Here is an 11,155-nt window from a genome sequence, read left to right as displayed (position 1 = left end):
CCCCCCCCCCCCCCCCCGCCCCCCCCCCCCCTCCCTGCGGCCCAGGTACCTGGCGAACCGCTCCAAGCGGCACACGACGCACACGCTCACGAGCACATCGCATGGCGAGCCCTCGGCAGAGTCACAGCGGCCCCAGGGCCCCCGCCAGAGGGGGGGCTGGGCCCCCGACACACACAATCGGTGAGGGGACACGCCCGCTCCGAGCTGTATATGCACAAACACACACTCGCATTAAATGAGGGGCATATTAACCCTGTCTTTTCCCCCTCTCTCTCACCCCCACACACACACACACACACACACACATATACTTACACTCGCACACACAGCTGATCTCACACACACACACACACATTGGTGAGGATGCACTCACCAAGGGAAGGTTGTGCACCTTCCAAAGACACATCGCCACATCACCAGTTAACCTTTTAAAGTTTCCCTCATAAACCTGGAAGGAGCAGGTATTTCACCGGTTCAGATGTAGCAGACTAGTCTTGTATCAGCAAACCCCGCAAAGCTAAACCATTACCTCTGTTTCTTCTGTCCAATAGCAGTCATATTTCTGTGTTTTTGTTTTTGTGTTTAGCTGTTGTCCCTTTATTATAAGTATCATCTTCCTCCAACTCAGATTAGAACGTCTCTTGAGGTGCTAGATGTGCTTTTGTATTTGGATGCATTGGCAGAAATAAGTTGTGGCTTCATTGAGGGAAAGTTGTTGATCATGGAACACTTTTTGGGAGGCAGACGCTGTGATATGCTGGCTATCTGAATGCCAGCTCAAAGTAGTAGTTCATGTGCTTTTAACTACACAATGAAAAGTAGCCAAGAGCTTGTTTGTAGAAAGCTCCTCAAGAAGCGTTCCTTTAATGTCCTATACTGGATGAATAACTATGGTATGTATAATGTACCTTCCCTTTTTATCAACTGTGGCATTTATTATCCTGAAATGTGTTGTCTCATTGACTTCAGCTGTTACAAAGGTGCAGTGACTTCTGGGACAAAGAGTCGAGGGTTTAGAAGTGATTGTAGTCACAGCCCCTCTTTAAAGTTAAACATTCCCTCCATAACTTTACTCCAACTCTTCTGTCGTGATTGACGGGATGGATGAAACCATTTTAAGGAGAGCTACCGGATTCATTGGACATGAATTTTGGGCTCCTTATGTTTGTAACCCCAGCTATTTATAACCCAGTGAGTGGGCTTCAGAGAGCCATCTCGTGGGCTGCAGAGGTACTGCACAATGGTTGGATTAAATATAAATACAAAGGTTTTTTGGTAATTTACAAAGCTAGTTATCTTTAGAATTAAATGTAAAAATAGTCGATATTAAAATGATTAAATTAAATGACCAGTTACGTTTGAATATCACGTCAGTTGCGACAGATGATCAGAAGAGACACGCGTGTTAGCTCGCCAACATTCCCACCAATGCAGGGGCATGAAATACATTTTCAATGAAGTGACGTAGGAGAGAACCATGATGATGCAGAATACATTAAATGTGGATTCATAATGGCAGGCAGTGATGGGGATGGGTTAGCAGAATATTTATTTTGGTCGTTACAGCTGACGGAGGCACAACACATATATATATTCAGCCCAGTTTATTTAGTTATTTTATTTGGGATGGTGGTTCTCTCAATGTTTTCGACGATCAGAAGTTTGAGAACCCCTGTTCTACACTCAATATATCATATTATATTTCATCTAACTTGTATTATTTTGTGCACGGTTGAAAAGCTCAAGCTTCTCATTTGTGTGTTTGTGTCTGTGTCACTGAATGTGTGTGTGTGTGTGTGTGTGTGTGTGTGTGTGTGTGTGTGTGTGTCACTGTGTCTCTGTTATCTGTCTGTGTGCGTGTGCATGTGCGTGCGTGCACACGTATCTGTGTCTGCTCCCTGTGGTCCCCCCCTCAGGTCCAGCTATAAGGACTGTAACACGCTTCATCTCCCCATGGAGCGCTTCTCACCGGTCAGACGCTTTTCTGACGGAGCCGCCACCATCCAGGCCTTCAAGGCTCACCTAGAGAACAGCAGCCTCATTAAGCAACTCAAACAGGTACGCCACACTCCTCACTACCGAGGGATGTCATCTGTTGAAGAGATACATGGAGTTATGTTTTTTAAGGGTCTGTAGGAGTCAATGAGGCAACATTTCTGAAGAAGTGTATTGATCAAAACCAACAACCCCCTGGTCTGTAGTCCCCTTTGGCCTAACCCCCCCCCCCCCCCCCCCCCCCCCCCCCCCCCCCCTACCCCCCCCCCCCCCCCCCCCGCTACAGGAGTAGGACTGCTCGGTGCTTTCCAACAGTGGCGCAACATATTTGGCTCTCAAGGCGAAAAGTGCAGAAATAAGGATACATCGCAGCTCGTCTCTCAGGAATACAAACTTAAGTTTCCTGGCACTGTAAAGCTGCTTAATGGGCCAAGAACAACACCAGTCGCTCTCTAGATGTGGACCACTGTGATGCACCTATTTCCTCTGAGAAAGTAACATGCTAGATGTGTGGGGTATACGGTTACATTCCTAATTCTGCCCCCTCGTGCTCTCTCCTCTGGTCTCGGCTACAATTCAGTGCAAAATAAAAACAGCCACGCTCCAGTAAGAAGCACATCTTTCATTTTTAGTTAGCTCATTTCTGTTTGCGATGCACTTTAGGTCACCATGTCAACCAATTGAGTCGCTCACACAGAAGGCGCTGAGCCGCAGATCTCGAGATAAGATCCGAGTTCATATCAGGCTTTCAGGAGCTTCTGATGTCCTTCATCTGGGATCAGGTGTTATCCTGCGATGGTGCTGATGATCAGCGCAATGGTTTAACAAAGTGCGAGGTGAAACGGGGTCGTAACAGGAAGGAAAGCTTACTCGTCGGCCAGCAATACTGCAAGAGACACCGGGTCGGACTTAAAGTATCAGAAGTGTACATGATATGACACATCTGGGGGAAGATTAAGATATTAGGGCAACGGTCACAGAAGCAGATGTTTGATTGTTTGTGAGGCTCAGAGGTTGGTGGGCTTCACTGCTTCTAAATGCTTAGAATGTGACAATTAAGAATTTTTTAATTTTCTTTTTTTTTTTTGAGGTGAGACCAGACGACAAAGTAGTTACAGAGCAAAATTACAACAAGAGTTTTATGAGACCATTCGCTTATCTTTTGCTGTTGGTAAATCATGTGATGTCCAAAGTGTAAACAAGCTGAACCAATCAGAGCACCGTTGTTTAACGCGGACACATTCCAGACTTTCTGATATCTCTCACTTGAAAAAACCTCAAGCTGGGTCTTGAGACGTCGCGTCACTCTCACTGTGATGGGATTAGCTCCCCCAGTGGGAGGCGGAGGGAGGGAGGCTAATCATCACGTTCACGGCGGGTGCTTCCTCTCGGGCATGCAGTGACGTGCTGGGAACATCATTGCTCTCAAGTGTATAGAGGGTTAACACGGGTGCAGCAGAGGTTAACTCACTCAAAGAACCCCTGATCAGATAAAATGTAATTTTCTACTTTTTCTTTTAAATATTGTTGTTAATATTTGGGGACCGTGTCTTGTGTTTTCCAACAGGAGTGTGAGCAGCTCCAGAAAATGTACGCCGCCCAGCAGGATGAGCGATTCCTGGAGCACACACAGCAACAGCATATCCTCTACCAGCAAGAGCAAATAATCCTCCACCAGCAAATCCAGGTATTTGACGCTGACACGTCACAGCCGTCACAGAGATGTCATTACATACCAAAGCTACGCTCTCCCTGTGCGCGGTGGTTACAGCGGTGTTTGCCGCTGTTCATAATCTTTCGTGTAAGACGGGTCGAGCTCTGTTTTTATGATCCCAGTGCTTTACAAGGTCAGGTAACAAAGATGTAAGCTTCGTAGAAAGTGCTATTGATTTGGTTCACTGGAGGCTTGGGTATCCTGCTCTGTGGCCTCATTTGTCTCCTCAGCTTGAGTCCTCTCTTAAGGACACGCACTCTCCTTATGAGCACTTCCGTCGGCAAATCATGTCGTATTTGATTTCTTTTCACCTGCAGGGTCTGTCTTTAGGCCATGGAGAGAGCCAGCCCAGTCACCTAACCCACCAGCTCCAGAGGTGAACACACACACGCACACACACGGGCGTATTACTCATTCGCTATTGAACGGTGAACAATGAACTTGATACCGTGGTGCAGTGCTATCGACTGAAGTGTTACATCACGGTCCCGTCTCTTCTCTTCTCCTCTCCTACTCTCCCCCGTCCTCCCTCAGGTTGCACATCCAGCCCTCCAGCCCTCCGCCAACACATCCCAGCAACCACCTCTTCAGACAGCCCGACCAGAGCCCTCCGCCTTGCTCTGCAGGCATGATGCAAGGGCACGGTTAGTGAAGCGATCGCTGGAGTGTTTAAGATGCTTCTTTACATTGTAGCTGGTGTAGACGGGAGGGCAACGAAGGGATAAGTCCATCTTCGACTGGTTATGATCTTCTGATGGGTGACTTATTTCAAAGGACAGTTATTGACTCTTCAGTCACAGCTTAGCCTTTCATTTGTTATTTATTGCCTTTATTTTGCATAAACACAGAAGTTAGTTGGTTCAAGGTGTCAGATGGGACCAAGCCTAACAGTTAGCTGAAAGGTAGTAATAGGAATCTAGTTGCTCTCATTCCCACAGGGATTTAAGTGGGTAAAAAGAGAACTGTGTCATGATGCCAGCTTTCAGGAAGTTTGAGATTTTCCTCTCCCGACTTGTCTCTTCTTCCAGGAGGTCCGTCACCGGTGCAGTACCAGCACGGTGCTCCTGCGCTGTATCAAGGCCAGAGTGGCAGCCCGCCTCCCACAGCACTGACTCGAGTCCCCCTCCCAACCAATCAGCAAGCAGCATCTGCTCGCCCCACCGTACCGTTGGCACAGGGTGTACCTCAACAACAGCAGGTGACTTTGCAATGGTTGCACGCATTGCTTTTAAATTAAGTCTCTCTAAAGGTCTTGGATCAATAATGAATATTAATGTTGTGCAGGTGACCATTCAGGTTCAAGAGGTGGAGCTGGGAGGTGGAGCACAGAGACAGGGCGGCTTTCTGTCCACGCCGGGCCACCGAGTCCTCGGAAAGCAGCTGAGCGCAGACAACGCCGAGACGCACAGGTGACCCCGCCCATCCTGTCTGCTGACAGCGGCCATTTTCTTTGTTTTCTTCAGGTTTTTTTTTTTCTCTCTCTCTCTATGACATTGCCGCTTTGAATAGACTTGATGCTATTTGTTGTTTTTGTTCATCATTGTTTGTTTCTCACTGTTTTTTTGTGTTTTACATTTCTGCCATGTCCGCCGATTTTCTACAAAGTCTTATTTCGAAACTGTAGTCAGTAATGCTGTTGCTCAGGCCAGAGAGTTTATGTGCGACAGTGAAGACTTTATTTGTTACTGGTATTGAAAAATGAATGTAAATCCCCAATCCTCCAACTTCGCTGAGATGACATCAATAGATTCTCCACCTCAGTGTAGCTGGGTGAGTGATTGGACGTAAATGTTTTGGAAGTATATGTAGAGGTCCCAACAGTTAAAGTAGTCAGTGAGTAGTCAGTGCATTCACTGAGCGGTTGTGTAACGATCTTCAAATGTACACTGAAATCTCAAAAGGTATCCTCTGGAAATGATCTTTACACCTCTCAGTGAATACTTGAGCTGAAGTGTTTGCTAGTCTGTGTGCTGTGATGTTAATGAAAGCATCACTATGATGGAAGAGGATTGGTAGCATGTTGATGTGAGACAACAGGTAGCTAACTATCCCCTGCATTCCCTCCTTGTCCTCCAGTCGCAGCCTTGGCCGCTTCACATCGGCTTATGACCAAACTCAGTTTAATCCCCACCTCTTCCCCGGCGACGCCGCCTCCCGGTGCGCCTACAGCCACTACCTGCAGGGAGCCTCCCTCAAAGTCCCGGGCCTGGAGGAGTACCAGAGCGGGGTGGTCGGGAACGCCACCTACGGCCCACCTTCTACACTACAGCAGGCCCTGCTCTCCCCAACTCCTCTGGAGTACCGCCCCCCGCAGCATCACGTCACCCCCACCCTGCAGGGCCTCCTGTCCCCCCGCCACTCTCTAACGGGCCACGCCGACCCCAGGCTGCCGCCTCAAGACCTGGCCGCCCTGCTGAAGAGGCACAGCCCCCGGCCGTGCTCGGCGACCCCCACACCGCCTGGCGGTGCGCCCCCAGAATACGGAGAGATGCTGCTTCTCCGCCAGCTGAGCCAAGGGGAGAGCTTGGAGCTGCCGGCGCAGCAGAGTGCCCCCGGAGGCCAACACTATCACCACCTCCTCCAGATTCGACCCCCCGACGTGCAGCCACAGCAGCACCCGGCCCAGGCCCCTTGCCCCTTACCTCACTCGGAGAGCATGGAGGAGGACGAGGTGCCAGCTGGCTACAACCACCCGCACGAGGGCCTGCTGGCCAAGGCAGGAGAAGGTCATGAGCTCCTGGGGCCCCCCCAAGGAGGTACCCCGCCCTACACCTCCCCTACACACAGCCATGGGGGCTTCATAAGGAACGCTCCAGCATCTAGAGGTAAGACATGTTTACGCAGCTGTTAAGAAACTCTCTACAGAACATTTTATTTTCACACAGTACATTCAGTGTCCACATCTTTTCTGTCAGAATCCGAGCATGCGGAGTGCAGGCCCCAAGGGCAGGCCATGGAGGTGCCTGATCATAATGGTGTGGGCTATTCAGGAGTTCCCCAGGGTGACGCCTATAGGTCCCGTGGACAGCTACAGCGCCACCACACCATCCAGACCTGTGACGATGCCTATGTGAGTGAAACGCTACAGTGTGCAATGCAAAGCGGATGGCAGGAACAAGCTCACATTTCTGTGGCATGTGAATATTGGGAGAGTGTGATGTATCGGTTCATCTCGCTTACTGTTTAGAAGGATAACAGCTGAAGGTTTGCATGACCGAATGAATCTAGAAGTCCTATTCTTGGGGCGTCCACACCCTATTAGCATTACCCAATCATCCAAACAAAGTTCTCGAGGCTGCTCATTATGTATCAGAGGTTGTTTTTTTTTTTTTCTGCGTCTAAAACGGTTCTTCACATTCTGTCCAGGATCAGCCGGAGCCCATGTCGGGAATGAGCCTGTTGGCCGGGAAGGCCCTGAGCTCCGCTCGCATGTCGGACATTCTCAGCCAGACGTCACTGACGGGAAGCCAGCAGCTGCGCCAGCGGGAAGAGTCGGGTCAGTAGGAGAAGTGCATTAGGACACTTTTAAGAACTTCAATACGTGCTTGTCTATATCGGTAAAAGGTGTGTGTTTCCTCGTGCAGAGTGTGATGTGGAAGAAGAGCTCCATGCGGCGGCCTGCTACCCCTCCTCCTGCACCAGTGACATGCTCCTCAGCTACAAACCCCCTGACCTGCAGTACAGCATGGAGCAGGCTGGGGTCTAGCACAGGTACCCGCACGCAGCAAAGGCTCGGTAGAGAGAGATTGTTTCATTTTTGTCTAGTTTAAATGGCTGCAAACACATCTAAACAGCCACATATGAAATTGCAAATTCAAGACTTTTCCACACCTGTAAGGAAAGTGTGTGTGGCCTAGGAAGCTAATGTTTTAAAGAAACAAGTCATAGTTGACGTAACATGTTTCCAAATATGAATAGTTTCTTCTTTCTCTTAGGAGGGGGTGTCTCCTGTGTACAGCGGTCCATATCAGCCATCCTGACTTGTGTTGACTTGAGCAGCATCACGCCAAACCACCGCTCTCTGCCCAAACAGGGACGCTCCACGTCCATCTGTCTGTCTCCATCTGTCCTTGGGAGGGCAGTCTGCGCAAGAGAGGGGGAGTGTGTGTGAGGGGGGGTGCAGACATTAGAAGGGTGGGGGGGGGTCACAGGTGGGGGGGTCACAGGTGGGGCCTCGGGATTCCAAAGGTCAAAGTGCCAGCATTTCCTGCACAGACATCCAGCATTCGTTGCCGCAGGTTGTCTTCTCTTTTCACCTCCCATCACGGGTAGATTGGGGTTCCACTCCTCCCTCTTTCGACTCGACCCCCCCCCCCCACACACACACACTCACACACACACACACACACACCCCTCGCCCAACTGCTGCCCTGACCTAACCCCCCTCCCCTTTCACCCTTTTGTCTTCTATTAACTGTTGGCATACTTCATTATGTGCCTCATCGGCCAACGCATTACTACAGTCATAGTTGCAGGAACATAGAGTCCCATAACACAAAGAAACACACACACACACACACTGCTGCCACAAACCCAAAGTATTCACATTTGGTGTGAGAGAGTGTGCGTGTGTGCGCGCATGACTGAGAAGAAGAGCGGAGGGGAAGGGTGTCTGAGAGGTTCAGTCTGCTCCCCCCCCTGCTGTCCTGCAGCAGAGCATTCCGGAGTGGGCTGGAGTCTCTTCTTGGGCCGGGTGGCGGGTGTGTTTTTTGGGGTCAGGCTCCAACTGGGCAACAAAAACCGCTCCTTCCAAAGATGGAGCTCAGTGACATCATCGCACAGGACAAACCAGCTCTGTGTTTTTCTTTCTCTTCTTTGTTCTGCCGTTCATTTCCTTTTTCTTTTATTTTCTTTTAGACTTCAGTTTTACAGCTAATGTCCATGTAGGCATTACGGTCAATATTGTTACTCTTATTGTTATTACTGTTTTCTGTAAAAGAGGTTTTATTATAATGAATATTATTATTATTATTATTATTATTATTATTAAAGGAAAAACAGTTCTGTGTTGCAAGGAAGACAACATTGTTCTTTGATTACTTAAGTAATTCTGCACTTTCGGTTCAAGCTATCTTCTCTGTTTCCACCTCCTTGCAGCTCCTCGCTCTCTGTCATGCTGTAGCTTTTCGCCCCCCCAGTCCTAACTATGCCCCCTTTTGCTCAATCCTCCCTTCCCATGTCAGTGACAGTGTATTGCATTGTGGGTAGTTTTACCAGACATTTGCTCCTTTCCTTGTACAGTGATGCCATGTATAGAACGCTATTGCAATTTCTGTATCAAATCCTTTCTTTTTTTTGTTACTATTTTTTGATTTTAGATGTTGTTGGGGAGGTTGTTTTTATATTGGTATTGTTTATCATTTGTATTATTTTGGATGTCTTCAAAATGTTTTGTTTTTGTTTTAATGAATCGTGAGATTTCTAGCCAAAAGAGGACGGAGAGAAGAGAGACGGTGCTCCTTCTGTCTCAGAAAAAAGATTGTTCTTATTTGTTTTAATATTATTATATCGAGACACTTGAATAAGAGGAAAGTAATTATTTTGTGTTGCTTTTTTTAAAGTATAATTTCAATTGGATGTTGTGACTGTCGTTCTTGTCGATGTCGGGCCTGTTGTCTGTTACCGGGGTAGTTAGGCAGGCTATACAGGGTCAGGCTTTGGTCTTTGTCTGGGGCGGTTCGGGTGCTACAGAGACTTGACGCTCTTAAAAAAGACAAAAAGAGACACAAAAAAACCAACAAACTGAGGGAATAACTTGTAATATAGCTGACATATCATTCTAAACATCCCATGTGTGGAAACGGACAAACCCACTTCTCTCTCTCTCTCTCTCGCTGCCCGCCTTTCTGCTGTGATCCTCCCGCCACCTTTTACTACATCGGCATCTGATCGGACGACGCTCTGCGGACACGGCCCCTCCTCCCACGCTAACCAAGGAGGAAACTACAACTACTATTACCCCCCACCTTCACAAACCTGAAAGGGGAGATCGGAGGAGGCGATCCCTGCGTCCTGTAGTTGGATTCACCTGGACACGCCTCCCAAGCCGTCAAAGGGAAACATTTCAGGAGGCGACCACAGGAGGGAACAGCTCCAGTTGGACTTTATCCGCAGCAGAGGAATATGAGGGCGGACCTTTAAACATATCTACTAAGGCCTGTGCCCTGAGCGCAGTCGGATGGAGGCTATAGCACACGTCGGACCACAGCAGAAGACAGAACCGCCCTTCTTTTAAAATTTGGTTTTCTTTGTTGGACCCTCTATTTATCCTCCCATGTACAGGACCCACTGGGTCCATAAAGGGCCAGCAAGAGACTGTGGTGCGAAGAATAAAGCTCCACTTTGTATGTATCCGTACTGGACAGACTTCACGACACCTGGCTGCAGCGGTTGACTTTTCGTGCGCTCTTCATTCGCACCGTGTCGCTTCCTGTTTCGCCAACACTCGCTCCCATTCAGAGCAGTTGGAAGTAGCTTTAGTGGTAAATCACAGCCTCTAAAACAATGAGTGTTAACACTGAAGTAGGATGGATTCACGAGATTATTTTTGCATTTTCTGTTTTTCTTTTCCCCAAAGCGGAGTCCGTGTCTCTTTGGGCAGAAGGAGCTTGTGTCCCCGTTCCGTCCTGCCTCCAGCTCTCATTCGCTCCTCTTTCAGATCAGATCTGATTTCCTTCGTTGTTTACACCAAGCCAGAAGAAGTGAGATCTGAAAGAGAAAACAATGGAGCACTCGGGCAAGTTATTGGCAGAGGAAACGGCTGAAATTGAAGACACTGCGTGTCTCTTGTCCCGCGGCGGGATAGAAACTCTAAAATTAAGACCGGAGGCTCCGGCTTGTCTGATATCGTGACGCTTCAGATCTGTGTTTGGGAGGTAAGGAGCAGCGTGTGAGTGGAAAGCACTGCAGGTGATGGAGAGGTGAAGCTTCACACATCTTCTGCCTGATCAGACCCCCCCCCTGCTCAGCCAGCTCTGCTCCTGTTTCTTAGGTTCATTTTGTTTTTCTATTGGTTCATTTTTGTCCTTTTTTTTTTTTTTTTTTTCATTTCTGTTGAGTACAAAAATACTAAAGTGCAACAACAATGATTAAAAAGAATATCAACCAAACTGCGATGAATAAATAAATATATATAAATAAAGAACTAATTTAAAAAGGTCCTGACTTTGTGTCTTTGTGTCGCCTGCTGCAGGCCTTTCAGAGTCGTGACGGAGCTTTGTAAGCGCCGATAGTGCAGTTTGAACACGACGTTACCGGAATCATAAAGGACAACGTCATGTGTTAGACTACAACACGGTTTTCTTTCTTATCACTTTGATTTTACATTTTCACATTTTACTTTTCACCACGTTCCAGGCCGCCGTTGATCTATTTCATGTTAAGACTATTGCAATTAACGTGATGTCTAATTTCACAGCTATTTTTATTAATGATTAATTTCTCGGA

The 11,155-nt window shown here is 48.0% G+C and overlaps 1 protein-coding gene across 3 annotated transcripts in view; it reads left to right on the top strand.

Moving 5' to 3' along the window:
* Positions 1–10,869, top strand: part of sik3 (SIK family kinase 3) — a 26,892-nt gene extending 16,023 nt beyond the window's left edge. For 2 of the 3 annotated variants that reach the window (XM_031860836.1, XM_031860835.1), the window contains exons 15-26: positions 46–180; positions 1,917–2,058; positions 3,563–3,682; positions 4,027–4,085; positions 4,244–4,353; positions 4,738–4,907; positions 4,994–5,118; positions 5,786–6,534; positions 6,625–6,779; positions 7,076–7,205; positions 7,294–7,420; positions 7,645–10,869. In XM_031860836.1, coding sequence (XP_031716696.1) covers positions 46–180; positions 1,917–2,058; positions 3,563–3,682; positions 4,027–4,085; positions 4,244–4,353; positions 4,738–4,907; positions 4,994–5,118; positions 5,786–6,534; positions 6,625–6,779; positions 7,076–7,205; positions 7,294–7,415 — 2,017 coding nt within the window. In that variant the 3' untranslated portion in view covers positions 7,416–7,420; positions 7,645–10,869. The remainder of the gene's footprint in view (positions 1–45; positions 181–1,916; positions 2,059–3,562; positions 3,683–4,026; positions 4,086–4,243; positions 4,354–4,737; positions 4,908–4,993; positions 5,119–5,785; positions 6,535–6,624; positions 6,780–7,075; positions 7,206–7,293; positions 7,421–7,644) is intronic. The other variant, XM_031860837.1, reaches the window with a different exon arrangement.
* The last annotated feature ends 286 nt before the right edge of the window (positions 10,870–11,155 follow it).

The sequence above is a fragment of the Anarrhichthys ocellatus genome, unplaced genomic scaffold (assembly GCF_004355925.1).
Source record: "Anarrhichthys ocellatus isolate YVR2014 unplaced genomic scaffold, GSC_Weel_1.0 scaffold24, whole genome shotgun sequence".
Lineage (NCBI taxonomy): Eukaryota > Metazoa > Chordata > Actinopteri > Perciformes > Anarhichadidae > Anarrhichthys > Anarrhichthys ocellatus.
The sequence above is the reverse complement of the archived record's forward strand: the minus strand, read 5'-3'. Positions and strand labels throughout refer to the sequence as shown.